Source organism: Lithobates pipiens, unplaced genomic scaffold, assembly GCF_037356315.1.
Source record: "Lithobates pipiens isolate NorthernLeopardFrog02 unplaced genomic scaffold, aLitPip1_a1.2 Scaffold_8, whole genome shotgun sequence".
NCBI classification, from domain to species: domain Eukaryota; kingdom Metazoa; phylum Chordata; class Amphibia; order Anura; family Ranidae; genus Lithobates; species Lithobates pipiens.
This window is the reverse complement of record NW_027507903.1, coordinates 630,002,954-630,019,810: the sequence shown is the minus strand read 5'-3', so window position 1 is coordinate 630,019,810 and position 16,857 is coordinate 630,002,954. Positions and strand designations below refer to the sequence as shown.

At 41.6% G+C, this 16,857-nt stretch overlaps 1 protein-coding gene across 1 annotated transcript; it reads left to right on the top strand.

Moving 5' to 3' along the window:
• The first annotated feature begins 7,423 nt into the window (after window positions 1–7,423).
• Window positions 7,424–11,104, top strand: LOC143964048 (olfactory receptor 5P68-like). The gene is made up of 2 exons (XM_077473761.1): window positions 7,424–7,931; window positions 9,989–11,104. Exons 1-2 carry the CDS (start codon window positions 7,899–7,901, stop codon window positions 10,931–10,933), a joined length of 978 nt encoding a protein of 325 aa, XP_077329887.1. The 5' UTR covers window positions 7,424–7,898; the 3' UTR covers window positions 10,934–11,104.
• Window positions 11,105–16,857: the final 5,753 nt, after the last annotated feature.

Genomic DNA, 16,857 nt, shown 5'->3' with positions numbered 1-16,857 from the left:
AAATGTACCACTTCAAAATTGCAAACAGATTCTACATAACACAACAAACCTACACAGTCCCTGTTTTGTTTGCACCGCCTGTATACTGCAGTTCTGAGCCTTTACTTTTTTAAATTTGGGTACAGGGTTCCCCTTAATATCCATACAAGACCCAAAGGGGCTGGTAATGGGCAGGGGGAGGGTATCTGTGCCATTTTTCTCAATGATTTTTATTCATATTGCTGGGACCAGACATTACATTAAAACCACAAGCAGTTTTAAATGACTTTTTTTCCATTAGAAATGTCATTTTGTGCAGGGACTGTTATAAACATGGGAAACACGTGCCACTTCACAGGCATACTTTAGACACCCCCAGGCACGACATTTAAAGGTATATTTCAGTGCTCCTGAAAAAACGTCTGTTTTTAAAACTTTTTTGCATTGATACATGTTCCCTGGGGCAGGACTCGGGTCCCCAAACCCTTTTTAGGACAATAACTTGCATATTAGCCTTTAAAATTAGCACTTTTGATTTTGAATGTTTGAGTCCCACAGACTTTAATGGTTGTCTAAAGTTCGCACAAACTTTTGGTCCGTTTGTAGGTTCAGGTGCGAACCGAACCGGGGGGTGTGCGGCTCATCCCTATTCCTGAGCATTTACTGAAAGCTACGGATATCGGGACGAATGAAGGGTTGTGGTCATCTGTGAGTGTAAAATGTCCAGGCTGGGTTCAAGCCACCTGCTTTTAATGCTTGCTGTTTGGTAAGCATAATCGACAGCTACGGTGGTCAGACACTTTATGTGTTTGTGCATGCACACTGCAGTGTTGTGATTCATCAGTGACTACAACCTTCACTTTTTATTTTCTGGTATCATGCTTGTTTTATGGACTCAAAATTTATAGCACATCTTTTTTCCATTTTATTGACTTTCTGTGTTATCGCACTTTATGCTGCTGCTTGTTGTGGTTTAATTGCCTTCCTTTTATTATTCTAGCGTGGTTACACCCCCCTTTTTTCCGGTACATTGTATTTTCACAAAAAAGTGTCAAAAATAGTAAAAAGACAGGAGACACTTTGGGATAAGTCCTTTATTAAAAGATAAAAAAATAAAAATGTCCCCTGATGTAGATCCATCTCACCCCGCCCGACGGACCGAAAAAAAGCGGAAACATTTTTTTTTGCATTGATACATGTCCCCTGGGGCAGGACCTGGGGTCCCCAAACACTTTTTATGACATTAACTTGCCTATAAGCCTTTAAAATTAGCACTTTTGGTTTTTCATGTTAGTGTCCCACAGACTTTAATGGGGTTCCGTAGCTTTCGAAATTTGCCATGAACACTGCATAATGTTCACTGTTTGCTGAACATCCGAACAACCAAAGTTCAGCTCAAACATATGCTCGGCCAAACCGTCGGCATCCCTAGTGCTTACAATGGTCAGCTGTCATTCAATTATGGAAAACCTTGATCCCAGAAGGAAAATAAAAAGCTATTGCTGTACCTGCTAGTAAATTGTTGGCTGAAGTTCAACTTTAACTTGTTAGTCAAGAACATCTGAATCTGCTAGTTAATAGACTATATTACCAAAAGTATTGGGACACCTGCCTTTACACACACATGGACTTTAATGGCATCCCAGTCTTAGTCCCTAGGATTCAATATTGAGTTGGTCCACCCTTTGTAGCTATAACAGATTCACCTCTTCTGGTGAAAGCTGTCCACAAGGTTTAGGAGTGTGTCTATGGGAATGGTTGACCTTTCTTCAAGAAGCACATTTGGCGGAAGCACTAAACGAAAGCTCCGGCCTCGTCTCCTGTATCCGAAGCTCCCGCTCCACTACATCATCGGCTACAGCTCCAGGAGTCCCTCACCTGATCCGGGAACTACTCAGCTACGCTACGGACAATGCATGTGTAAGATCTGTGATCAGAGGCACATGTACCAGAAGCGTTCCTCACAGGCAGCACCACAGCCCTCATGGACAAATACCTACGTAGGCCACAATCCCCGGCCTCAATTAGTTCGGCGGACGCCACGGACCCACCTGATGCACTCCCGCTGGTCGATCCCTCATTTTTTGCTGCTAATCCTCCACCCAAACCACACAGCCCTGGTCAGCTAGATCAACCTGCAATGGCTACTTTAGTGACGGTGGACGTTTTAGATCTGAAATTGCAGGCCTTGCTTCAGAGCCTTACACACAATAATACCAAGGAGGTAAATAAACTGGCTCACGAACTTAAAGGGGAAATAGACCAGCTAGGGGAAATAACAGATACCCTGGAATCAAAGTTTGATGACATGGTAAATTATGTCCAAGCATTGGAGGATGAAAGCGCTAATCTTAAAAATGTGGTATCACAAATACACATACAACAAGAAGACCTTGAGAACAGGGAACGCCGGCAGAACCTTTGGATCCACGGTGTTCCTGAGTCCATTACAGACAAAGAAATCAGACCCTATCTTTTGGCTCTCCTTATTACTTTGGCACCCGACATTCCTGATATTGACTGGTGCCTTGACAGAGCACATAGATCACTATCTCCTAAACCCCCCCAAGGTGCCAATCCCAGAGACATAGTCGTTCGCTTCCATTTTTACGAAAGCAAGGAAGCCTTGACCATAGCTACCTGTAACAGGTCCAGAGTGGAATTCAAAGGAGCGAAGATTCAAATCTTTAGCGACCTATCGCCCAAAACACTGGCTAAGCATCGCACTTTGCTCCCGATTACCGCCCACCTACAGCACCATCAGATTCCCTACAGATGGGGCTTCCCCTTTCATCTAACGGTAACCAAGGATGGCTCACAACACACCATGAGAGACCTCCAGGAAAGTGAATCTTTCATCAAAAATCTGGGACTTCCCCCCATCCCTGAAGAGGATCTGCAAACTCAGGTTCCATCTACTAGACCCTTCTCAACACCCGGGAAAATATGGACTCTGGTTCGCCACAAACCCAGAAAAACCCCCTTCACCCCTCAGAGGAATGCATCCTCTAAAGGCCCTACTTGATAAATCATTTTGGATAACTCCTATGGCTTTCCTTTTTTTATGCATAGAGGCCCTGTCTACTCGCCTCTATGTTCTCAAGTCTCTGGGCTCAGAGGCTGATGTCTCTTCCCTGTGGTGCTCACCCAAGGGCAATTGCTTCCGGGACAATTGCAGTTGAAAAGTTCCTTACATACTTCTTACATTTGCTGTTCGGATCAGACTAGGGCCGACAAGTTAAGTCTTGCGGACTGCCATGCTCCCTCTACACGGTCCTGATTTTTGACCATGTTCCCATTGAGAGATTCTAGACACTTCCTCGCAGTTTTTGTTGCCTCTGATCCTGGGGTGGCTATCCTTCTCAAACGCTCCTCTGCCATACGAGTAAAATCCTCATATCTTGACCCCCAGGGCCGTTATGTTCTCCTGGACTGTGATCACTTGAACACTTCCTTTACCTTGGCTAATATGTATGCACCCAATTTGGGACAAATTGGTTTTCTAGAAAATTTATTTGAGAAACTCCACTCTTTTTCCCAACCCTTCCAGATTATTGGAGGGCATTTTAACTTATGCATGCCCCCAAACAAGGACAGGGCTGCCCTGTTTCAAAATACTCCCTCTCTACAGGTACAAAAATCTTCCTCCTCATTTCGTAGGATGATCAGGACACATGGACTGTTTGACTCTTGGAGAATAAAACATCTGACAGCCAAACAGTTCTCATTTTTCTCTCCACCCCACAAACTATATTTCTTTATTTCTGCACCTTTACTGCCATATCTAGTTGACGCAAACATTCTCCCAATCACGTGGTCAGATCACGCACCCATAACTTTAGACCTTCTCTTGTCTGTGCCCAACCCTAGGAAATGCCATTGGCGTCTCAACGAATCGCTCCTTCACTCACCTGTGACCCAAATACCCCTGCAGGAAAAACTAAACAAATTCTTTCAGATAAAAAAGGATTCGGTATCGGAGATATCTACCCTGTGGGAAGCTCACAAGGCGTTCTTCAGGGGTGAATGTATAGCCACTTGATCAAGCCTTAAAAAAGATAGAACCCTACAACGATCAACCTTACTAACTCAACTATCAGACACCGAACAAAAACTTCTCAGGCATCCCCCGGTGGAGTGTCTCTGAACCGTAACAGCCCTACGTAATCACATAAAAACATTGGACTTAGCCAGAATCACCAAATCCATGCTTTGGTCAAAACAAAAATATTATGAATTCGCCAATAAGCCCCACAGACTGCTAGTCAACAAACTAAAACCACGCCCCCAAGCTTCTATACCCAACTTCCTAAAACAATACAATGGAAAACCCACATATTGCCCCCAAGCTATGACTGGTGTTTTTGGTGATTTCTATCAGAAATTGTATAATTGCCTGGCCACAGATCGAAACTCCCATTTTACACAAGATAACTTTGACAGGTTTATTAACTCTTTAAATCTCCTCACCCTTTCCCCGGATGACCATTTGGGACTTAATGCACATATTTTGGCTGAAGAAATCACTGAAGTCATTAAACAACTCCGGCCTACAAATCCCCAAGCCCGGATGGACTCCCCTATTCCTATTATGAATAAAATTTCTCCCCACCATAATACCTTACATGGAGATGCTCTTTGCCTCAATGAGGACAATGAAGATCCCCCATGCTCAATTCCTACATGCTTTCATCACAGTGACTCTGAAGCCAGAAAAGGATCCCTCATTACCGGACAACTACTGCCCCATAGCCCTTTTAAATTCTGACTACAAAATTTTTATGAAAATATTAGCTAATAGATTATCCTTACTTCTCCCCACACTAAATCATAAGGACCAAGTTGGAATCGTCTCAACCAGACATGCAGGGGATAACACTAGTTGTACCACAGACCTTATAGACCTCCTGACCAAAACCAACAGACCTGCTGTATTACTAAGCCTAAATGCTCATAAGGCATTTGACCGCCTGAATTGGTAATTTGTGTTTGTTACACTGTCACAATATGGTTTCTCTAGGCCCTTTCTACAAGCCCTAAGAGGAATATACTCCACCCCTATGTCCCAGGTTCAGATGGCCTCCCATGTCTCAGCGTCATTCCCCCTTAGTAACGGTACAAGACAGGGCTTCCCACTGTCACCCCTGCTCTTTATCCTCAGCATTGAACCCCTGGCGGCAGCTATACGTGCCCACCCAGACATTAGGGGGGGGGCACTGAGACATCAGAAGTACAAACTATCCCTTTTTGCAGATGATATTCTACTAACAGTCACTCACCCACATATATCACTTCCATTACTTCATTCAACCTTACAAACATTTGGCAACCTATCTGGTTTCAAAATCAACCCAACTAAAACTGAAGCCCTACCCATTAATCTCTCGACTGAACTGACGAAAACCCTGTAAAATAATTTCAAATATCGATAGTGCTCTCAATCATTCAAATATCTCGGGGTACGCTTATCCCCCTCCTACTCCACTTTATATCAAGTAAACTTTCCTCCTTATTCTTAGAGATCAACAGACTGCTAAAGAACTGGACAGTGCTTCCCTTATCTCTTATTGGTAGAATTAACGTCCTTAAGATGTCTATTCTCCCCAAAATGCTATATCTTTTTGAAACTCTCCCCAATGACCCAACTCAAAATGCTTCACAGGAATTTCATGAATTTTATCTGGAATACTGCATCTCACAGGCTAGCTAACTAAGTCCTTGTGGCTCCCCGCCTATGCGGGGGTCTAGGAGCCCCAGATATCAATAAGTATTACTATGCTACCCATCTAAAAGCCATATCCTCATGGACATCTCAATTTGCCTCAAACAGATGGTCAGAAATCGAGATGAGTATCACACTCCCAGCCCACCCGTGCTGTATGTTCTGGCCCTCCTCAGACAAATTTACCCCCCAACTACAGAAAATCTGTCTAAATCCCATGTTATTCACACTCTCAATTTCGAAGCGCTGTTCCAGTAAATACACCTTATCCTCCCAGTGCTCACCATTAATAAACGTCCTATTCAACCCAGAAATACCTGACAACCTATCTTATGACTCCATGTTGCCGTGGACCCAAGCTGGCATATTTCAGCTAAGACACTTGGTACATCCAAGGACTCACACACTACTTTCTTTTTCTGATCTACAAACCAAACATAAGATCCTGAAAACACTATTTTACTCTTACTTACAGATAAAACATTTTTTAACTTCTAGATCCCCACGAATTACCTTAAACATGCCTACAGAATTTGAAATGTTATGCTCTTATGGCCCATATGAACCTCCCCAGATTTCTATTATCTATACAATCCTTCACAGCTCAACTCCTATTACTAAACAGAGCCACTCATATATGCGGAGATGGACTCAGATCCTTCACAGACCTATATCTCTGGCATAATGGGGGAAAATATGGGACGCTACTTCTAAGGTCTCCAGATGTGTAGCCCAGAAGGAGACGGCATACAAGATATTGATGTTCTGGTATAGGACCCCCGATTTTTTTGACAGCCCACAAACTTTCACCATATAGTTACTGTTGGAGATGTGGTTCCTCCTTAGGTACCCACTTCCACATATTCTGGGAATGTCCTGTTATCGCCCCCTTCTGGTCACAAGTTCATGCCAATATGGAAAACGTGCTAGACATTCCGGTCCCTTTTCAACCTATACAACTCCTATTAGGCCTACCCCTTATGAAAACCACAAAAGCTCTCAATAAATTGATGGTATCTATTTTATTGGCAGCTAAACGAGTAATACCACAATGTTGGCGTACTACCGCATCCCCTACTTTTGCACAGTTCCTCTCCACTATCGCAGATATCCGTAGAATGGAACATCTCACAGCAGTCATAGAAGATTCCCTCCCAAAATTTGATCTGGGGAAAGTGGAACTCTTCAGAATACAATACAGAGATCCAACCTTCCAAGTTGAGATAGCTATGCTACACAGACAACTCAATCATTTTTGGTGAAACAGAATGCTAAAATAGATCCACTGTTGAATATGTTGATTTCTAATCAGGTTCAAATGTATACCATGATGTAATAACATAATACCTCCTTTTTCCTTTTATGAATCCTGTATACTGTTATTCAGATAATTTGAATTCTTTAAACAATCTACATACTGTTCTTTTTTCTATTAAGTAAATGTATACTATTCTATGATACTTACGGAATGTTAAATTTGTCTGGGCAGGAAGGGGTGAAAATGCCCTGTATTGAAGTGGTTAAAGCAATTATTTTTCTGAGCAATTATTTACTAGTATTGTTTGTATTGAGTATTGTATTTTGAAAAAAAATACATTTATTTTTATTACAGTCACAAACATAAACCCAAAGAGATCTTACTTACTCTCTATGGAATATTTAATCTGTGAAGAAACATATAAATGTTTGTGTGAAAATAGGTTTCTTATTCAGTCAACTGAGCTTATCCACCGATACACATCATATGCTTTACACTTATATATAAGATACTTAATGTTATTTTCTCTCTCCCTCTCTTTCTATTTTTCTTTCCATTCATGACTTTATCTAGGTCTTATTTTTTTCCCTATTAAATAGAAACACTGGTAAAAAAAAAAAAAAAAAAAAACTCCTATGAAGAAGATTCATTGAACCAGAACTATGTATTTCATTTTTGACATTATTTTGACATATTTGACAGTATTTTCACTTCCTTTGTTTTTATTTTTGTTTTTTTATTCTTTCCATTCATGACATTCTGCTTTTATTCCATGCTCAATAGAAAAACTGGTAAAAAAACTCTTTCTTGAAAAAATGCATTTAATATTGTTACACTTTTAATACTGACACTTTAATTTTCTGTTATAAATACAAAAAAAAGAATCTACATTGATTTTTGTTGGTTTATTTAAAATTAAGTTAAATTATCAAAAAAAATATGGGTTTTCATCAGAGATCATTAGCAAACAGAGTAAGTATTTTTTTTTTTTTTTTTTATTTCAGATTCAATTCACCAAGATATAATGCTTGAATTAATTGAAATAGTAATCATTAAGACAAATGAGAAATTCTATAACTTGATCCATTTATCTTCTTTGCGTTGTGTAGCATAGTTGTCCACTAATGTCATGGCATTATAGAGGAAGTAAACCCTGATGGGTTTACTTCCTCTTTGATTCCCTGCAAAGGTAAAGCATAATGGACTACTATGCATCACATAGTAGTCCAATATGCATCACTTACTTGACACAGGAGCCAGCGAAGTCACTGCTGTCCCCTTGTGTACGGAGCCTCCATCTTCTTGGTGGGTCTCGCTGCTCCGGCGCTGTCATTCGTCGGAGCCGCGATGACGTCACTCCCGCGCATGCGCACGGGAGCCGCCACTCCCGGCATATCGACGTTAACTGCAGAGCGCTCAGTGCGCCTGCGTGCCACTGTCTACGGCACATGCCTGTCTTTCGGCAAATATCTCCTAAACCGTGTAGGTTTAGGAGATATTCCTTGAACCTACAGGTAAGCCTTAATCTAGGCTTATCTGTAGGTCAAAGTGGTTTGTAAGGGTTTACAACCACTTTAAGGTATACCTAAAAGTCTAATAATATAGATATACATATAGATATACATATAGATAGATAGATAGATAGATAGATAGATAGATAGATAGATAGATAGATAGATAGATAGATAGGTACACCCCTCACATTTTTGTAAATATTTTATTCTATCTTTTCATATGACAACACTGAAGAAATGACACTCTGTTACAATGTAAAGTATTGAGTGTACAGCTTGTATAACAGTGTACATTTGCTGTCCCCTCAAGTAGGTGTGTTAAATTTGGTGTTATCACTCTCACTCTCTCTTACTGGTCACTGGAAGTTCAAAATGGCACCTCATGGCAAAGAACTGAGGATCGGAAAAAATAATTATTGATCTACAAAAAGATGGCCTAGGCTATAAGAAGATTGCCAAGACCCTGAAACTGAGCTACAGCATGGTGACCAAGACCATACAGCAGTTTAACAGGACAGGTTCCACTCAAAACAGGCCTTGCCATGGTCAACCAAAGAAGTTGAGTGTGCGTGATCAGCGTCATATCCAGGGGTTGTTTTTGGGAAAAAGACGTATGAGTGCTGCCAGCATTCCTGCAGAGGTTGAAAGGATGGGGGGTCAGCCTGTCAGTGCTCAGACCATACGCCGCATACTGCATCGAATTGGTCTGCATGGCTGTCATCCCAGAAGGAAGCCTCTTCTAAAGATGATGCACAAAAAAGCCCGCAAACAGTTTTCTGAAGGCAATCAGACTAAGAACATGGATTATTGGAACCATGTGCTGTGGTCTGATGAGACCAAGATACATTTATTTGGTTCAGATGGTGTCAAGCGTGTGTGGTGGAAACCAGGTAAAGAGTACAAAGTCAAGTGTGTCTTGCCTACAGTCAAGCATGGTGGTGGGAGTGTCATGGTCTGGGGCTGCATGAGTGCTGCCGACACTGGGGAGCTACAGTTCATTGAGGGAACCATGAGTGCCAACATGTAATGTAACATACTGAAGCAGAGCATGATCTGTTCACTTCGGAAACTGGGCTGCAGGGCAATATTCCAACATGATAACAGCCCCAAGCACACCTCCAAATTGACAGTGATGGACTGGCCAAGCATGTCTACTGAGCCATTATGAGACAATTATGTCATGTTTTATTTGCCCAGAGTTCCACTTCTTCTCAATGTTCATGTCATTTTCCTACATGGAAAATTAACTAAACAAATAAAGACTGCCCAATTAACAAACATACACTGAGCTTATTAAATAAGTTGATGCCAAGATCACTTAAATAAACCAGATATTAGTGTTAGAATTTTTTTTTTTTTTTTTTCAATTTCCCATATCCCAAGCTGTATTCAAAGGGTATTCAAAGTCAGAGGTTCACCTTATTTGCTATCAGTCATTTTGCAAAGTCAATGTATATTATTTCTGGTACGGTTAATACATACAAAGTTGTATAAAACTTTTGTGCTTCCACACAGACCACACATAAAGGTAATATCACCACATTCTTCTTTTTGGGATTTAACAACATGGCCGTATATAATCTGCTGCTCTTCACCTTGGTCCTTATTATATACATTGTGACAATGTGTGGAAACCTTTTGATCATCATGTTGGTATATTTCAGCAAGACCCTTCATTCTCCCATGTACTTCTTCCTCTCCCAACTCTCTATATCTGACATCATACTGACCACAGATATTGCTCCTAACATGTTAAATATTTTTCTACATGAGAGGACCTCCATATCTTTTTCTGGTTGCATCACTCAATATTATGTCTTTGGTTCAACAGAAACATTTGAATGTTACCTTCTGACAGTGATGTCCTATGACCGCTATCTGGCCATCTGCTCTCCTCTGCATTATACCTCCATTATGAAACAATCACTTTGCATTCAACTAGTTCTTGTATCCTGGATTTTCAGCTGTTCTATAGGATTAATATCAATACTTGAAATAAGTCAACTAGAATTCTGTGGACCAAATGTTATTGACTATTTATTTTGTGATTTCAATCCTCTTGTGGAACTTTTCTGTTCAGATACATCCAAAGTTCAAATGGAAGTTATCTTGTTGTGTGTTCCTGTGCTAATATTCCCCTTCCTAGTGATAGTGGTTTCATATACTTATATTGTTTTAACAATATTAAAGATATCCTCCTTTTCGGGAAGACTGAAATCCTTTTCCACTTGTAGCTCCCATCTCACTGTTGTGTTTATATTTTATGGAACCCTAGCTGCTGCATATATGATTCCAAAGGAAGGACAATCACGAACGACCAGTAAGATAATGTCCTTGTTGTATACAGTGTTTACTCCCTTTGTAAACCCTTTCATATACAGCTTGAGGAATAAAGAGATCAAGGACAGTTTAAAGATGTTGCATATAAACAAAAGGCTTTTTATTCAAAACCTTTGGTAAAAGTTGAATTATTAGGATACACTCTATTACCAAAAGTACTGGAACACCTGCCCTTATGCGCACATGAACTTTATTGGCATCTCAGTCTTAATCCATAGGATTCAATATTGAGTTGGCCCACCCTTTGCGGCTACAACAGCTTCAACTCTTCTGGGAAGGCTGTCCACAAGGTTTGGGAGTGTGTCTATGGGAATGTTTGACCATTCTTCCAGAAGTGCATTTGTGAGGTCAGGCACTTATGTGGGCGAGAAGGTCTGGCTCGCAGTTTCCGCTCTAATTCATCCCAAAGGTGTTCTATTGAGGTGCAGGCCAATCAAGTTCCTCCACCTCAAACTCGGTCATTCATGTCTTTATGGACTTTGCTTTGTATACTGGTCCAAATAATTTGGTGAAGGGGGGATTATGGTGTAGGGTTCTTTTTCAGGGGTTGGGTTTGGCCCCTTAGTTCCAGTGAAGGGAACCCTTATGCCCCGTACACATGATCCGACATTCCGACAACAAAATCCTGGATTTATTTCTGACGAATGTTGGCTCAAACATGTTTTGCATACACACGGTCACACAAATGTTGTCGGAAATTCCGAACGTCAATAACGCGGTGATGTACAACACAACAAGCCAAGAAAAATGAAGTTCAATAGCCAGTACTGCTCTTCTGCTTGATTCCGAGCATGCATGGAATTTTGTGCATCGGTATTGTGTACACACGATCAGAATTTTTGACAACAGATTTTGTTGTCGGAAAATTTGAGAACCAGCGCTCAAATTTTTGTTGTCGGATATTACGACAAAAAAGTCCAATGGAGCCTACACACGGTCGGAATTTCTGACAAAAAGCTCCCATTGAACATTTGTTGTCGGAAATTCCAATTGTGTGTAAGTGCCATAAAGGTGTCAGCATACCAAGACATTTTGGACAACTTCATGCTCCCAACTTTGCGGGAACAGTTTGGGAATGGCCCCTTCCTGTTCCAACATGACTGCGCACCAGTACACACAACAATGTCCATAAAGACATGGATGAGCAAGATTTGGGTGGAGGAACTTGACTGGCCTGCACAGTCCTGACCTCAACCTGATAGAACACCTTTGGGATAAATTAGAGCAGAGACTGCGAGCCGGGCCTTCTCGTCCAACATAAGTGCTTGACCTCACAAATGTGCTTCTTGAAGAAAGGTCAAGCATTCCCATAGACACACTCCTAAACCTTGTGGACAACTTTTTCAGAAGAGTTGAAGCTGTTATAGCTGCAGACTGGAATGCCATTAAAGTTAATGCATGAGTAAAGGCAGGATTCCCAATACTTTTGGTAATATAGAGTATATCTGTTTAAGAAGAGAGAAGAACTTGGTGTGCACTAGTTTCCAAAAATTAGACTTCTACTCTACTAAAGCAATGCTTAATAATAAATTGGTACTAGAGTTCAATTTCCCAAATTAGGTTCCTAAAAATGGATTAAAAACCCTTCAGACCTTCATTCTATGGTACCTCCTACAAGTCCCCTATATTGTGTTTTGTTTTTGTTAAATGGAGCTCCATTCCCAGATGTAGCCTATTACAGGGAAACATGTTGGAAGGAAATGGAAGCTGTGATGTGATCCATATTTGTTGATGATCTCTTGGTCTGATTACACTCTTTATTGCTTTAATTTATCCTAGCTGCTGTAAGTGCATTTTTGCTTTAATAACCCCTTTTAAAACATATTATGCGATGAGTATTCCCTATGTTTAAATTGCACACATACACCGAGTGGAGAGCATTAGGGAAGCCCAGGTTGTAATGTGCAAGGCTGGGAAGCTGATTAGGAGGCTGCTGGATTGATCTATTGAGGAGGTCGAAGTCCACATATCTGTTTTCCTTATGCAATATATGATCTTTTATAATTTGGAGATCATTGGAATCTGGTAAGCGGCACATTTAATTGTATTTAGAAAACATATTAGTATATTTTTCCACTGGAAGTGGTTCACTTGATTCTATAGAAAGATTTGAACATTGATTGAAATGGAAAGACCAGGATGCTTCATATATTTTTTTGGAAGGGGGTGTGTGCCAGGGGCTGCTCCAAACATGCCCCGCAGCGTTATGAAAATTGAGGACTATCTTGGTACCCAAGAATTAGGCCAAAGTAAGAATAAAATAACAATTTATTAAGAAAAGTAGGAATGAGCCCGATGTACATCGGTTGTTCACCTGTTCACCGAACAGCGAACATTATGCGGTGTTCACGGCAAATTCGAAAGCCACGGGAACACATTAAACTCTATGGGACACTAAAATGAAAAATCAAAAGTGCTCATTTTAAAGACTTATATGTAGGGATGAGCCAAACACCCCTGGTTCGGTTTGCAGCAGAACATACAAACGGTCCAAAAGTTTGCACGAACATTCGAACACCATTAATGTCTATGGGACCCGAATGTGAAAAATCAAAAGTGCAAATTTTAAAGGCTAATATGCAAGTTATTGTCCTAAAAAGTCTTTGGAGACCCGGGTCCTGCCCCAGGGGACATGTATCAATGCAAAAAAAAGTATTAAAAACTGCAGTTTTTTCGGGAGCAGTGATTTTAATAATGCAAATAGTGAAAAAATAAAAGTTAAATATTCCTTTAAATATCGTACCTGGGGGGTGACTATAGTATGCCTGTAAAGTGGGTCATGTTTCCCATGTTTAGAACAGTCCCTGCACAAAATGACATTTCTAAAGAAATAAAAGTCATTTAAAACTTCTTGCGGCTGTAATGTAATGTCGGGTCCCGGCAATATGGATGAAAATTATTGAGAAGAACAGCATGGATACCCCCCACAGCCCATTACCAGGCCCTTTGGGGCCCATCTCTCTCCACAATTACCAGCTGTTCCTTATGCAGGATATCTGGCCTGCCTACTTAAAGCTGTCCAGCTCACTTCATACCCTGTTCCCCGAAAATAAGACCTAGCGTGATTGTCGGTGATGGCTGCAATATAAGCCCTACCCCCAAATAAGCTCTAGTTAAAGTCTTTGTAGGTCTTATTTTCAGGGTAGGGCTTATTTTCGGGGAAACAGGGTAGGGCTTATTTGGGGGGGTAGGGCTTATATTGCAGCCATCACCGACAATCACGCTAGGTCTTATTTTGGGGGAAACAGGGTATCTGCCTTCTCCTTGGTCACATCACAAGAAACCATCTCCTGCGGTTCTGTTCAAAGACTGGATTGCTGACATCCCTTCTGGCTCCTTATCCTGCTTGCTGTTGCTCTACTTGGATCACCGACTTCTGGCCTGGCTGATTACCCGATCTGGTTATTAAACTCTGGACTGGCTGACTACTTGATCCGGTTACTGGACTCTGGCTATGCTTAGACTACACTTTCTCTATTTACCTTCTTATTTTTATTTAATAAACAAGTGTGATTTAATTGTACTTCAGTCTCGGTCTGATTCATGGTTTCTGACAATAGGGATTGTAGGTTTGTTGTTAAGTTGAATCTGTTTGTAATTTGGAACATTTTATAAGTGTAGCTCCAGCCAAAAAATATTTTTTTAAGCTTTTTGAATAACATAGGGAAGGGTTATCATCACCCCTGTAATATTTGTTTTGCTGTCTGTGCCCCTGTTCAGAAGATTCCCCCTCACTTTCTGTCCCAATGACAATTGGATTTTGAAAATATTTGGTTATTAGGGAAACAAGGATTGGTGATAAAGCATCAGTGGAGACATCTTTTTTCCATATTAACTCTTACAGGAGAAAATTTCCCTTCCTAGAGGTAGATTTCCTCTCACTTCCTGTTGTCTCCCTCCGTTTGTAAGTAGGAGTCATTTGGAAGTTGGATGTTTGAAAGTAGGGGACCGCCTGTATATATTATATTGCCTGCCCTATATACTCTGCAGAAAAGTGGGCCTTAGGTGTTGGTGGTACCAGAACACTGTAAGTGCTCACAGTTAATCTTGGTGGGCGCTGGAATGGGCCCTGATGTGAAATATTATATCAAGAATCATAATTACATGCCCCTGTTGAACAGGGGCAGAAAAATTTAGCCTTTGGTGGTGGTGTGGTGGTGGTGCCACAACACTGTAAGTCCTCACAGTTATGTCATGAGTAAGCATTTTCGGTAGTGCGAAACGTGTCAACTCTTTTTTGTATTGCTTTGCTGTGGTTTGTACAGTGTGATCCTGATTTTACAATAAAAGGCACAATAAACTTTTCATTGTGCAGTTGTCCAGAGTTTTCCATTTATCTTCAAGTCCTCACAGTTACTCTTGGTGGGCGCAGTTAAACAGGGGCAGAAAAATTGGGTCTTAGGCAGTGGTGGTGGTGCCACAACACTATAACCCCCTCACAGATTCTGTTGTTGAGTGCAGGAACGAGCCCTGCTATGAAATATTAGAGCAAATATTGTAATTACATGCCCCTGTTAAAAAGGGGCAGAAAAATTGGGCCTTAGTCACTGGTGGTGGTGCTACAACACTGCAACCCCTCACAGATACTCTAGTTGAGCGCAAGAATGAGCCCTGCTGCGAAATAATACAGCAAAAATTATAATTACATGCCCCTGTTAAACAGAGGCAGAAAATTTGGGACTTGTGGTGCTCTGAAACAAAAAAGTTTTTAGAAACTATCAACATGAACATTGAGTAAGAATATGATAGTCACTCAGCATAACAGGATAGTCACTCAGCATAGGCAGTCTTCAAGGGATCTCATATTTATAGAAAAATGTATCGGTTACATCAGCATCAGGTGCATGGTAGCTGGTAATCCAAGACTGATTCATTTTTATGAAGGTAAGCCGATCAACTGAGTCTGTGGACAGGTGCACTCTGTGATCGGTTACAAAGCCTCCAGCAGCACTGAATGTGCATTCAGAAAGAAAGCTGGATGCAGGACAGGCCAGTAGCTCAATTGCATATTGTGCATGCACTGACCAGTGATCCATCCTCAAGACCCAGTAACTCAGTGGATTTTGCCCTTAGGTATTCCTGCTCCATGTAAATCAGACACTGGCGATTGTTGCTGGGACCGATCAGACCTTGGGGCTGCGGACTAAAGAATTGTCTGAACACATTGGTCAGACAGCCAACTTCTCCACCTCTCCTTCTGTGACTGAGCGAAGCCTCAGCAACACGTTGTACAGGAGGACCAGGAAATTGTAACCTCCCAGGCTCTGGAAACGCATTGCACAAACCTTTCTGCGAGGCCTCCTGAAAATGTTTCATCCTCTGCTCCCTCTGCGAAGGTTGGATAAGTTCCTCAACCTTACCCTTGTAACGTGGATCAAGAAGGGTTGCCAGCCAGGAATGATTCCTCTCCTTGATACCACAAATCTGATGGTTCTTTTGCAGGCTTTGCAGGATCAGGGAGGCCATTCAGTGAAGGTTTGCTGAGGCATTCGATCTGGAGTCCTCTGGGTCACTAAGGATGACATGATCCACAGCCACCTCATCCCAGCCACATACAAGTTTGTGGGTTTCTGTGGACAAAAAATGATCCCTTGAAGACTGCTGCTTATGCTGAGTGCTAGGTTCAACCTCCATGCTGACACAATCCTTACCCTCCTCCTCCTCTTCCTGTGTGATCAGCGGGCCCACAGGAATACTGTCTGGATAAAGGGGGCTTTGAGAGGTGAGGAAGTCCTCCTCCTTCTCCCTCTGTTGTGCCTCAAGTGTCCTGTCCATTATTCCATGAAGCGTGTGCTCCACCAGAAAGACAAAAGGGACAGTATCACTGATGCATGCACTTTCACTGCTCACCATCCTCGTGGCCTCCTCAAATGGTGACAGGACAGTGCATGCATCCTTGATCAGTAGCCACTGGCGTGGCAAAAAAGAAGGCAAGCTCCCCTGACCCTGTCCAGGTGTCAAACTCACACAGGTACTCATTGATGGCCCTCTGCTGCATGGGCAGCCACTGCAGCATTGCCAACGTTGAGTTCCACCTGATGGGC

What these genes read in the sequence shown, in the direction of transcription:
- LOC143964048 (XM_077473761.1), top strand. Translation starts at nt 7,899, where the DNA reads ATGGGTTTTCATCAGAGATCATTAGCAAACAGA. An exon ending in AGAGATCATTAGCAAACAGA is followed by an intron (nt 7,932 to 9,988) that starts GTAAGTATTTTT and finishes GCTTCCACACAG; the next exon opens with ACCACACATAAAGGTAATAT.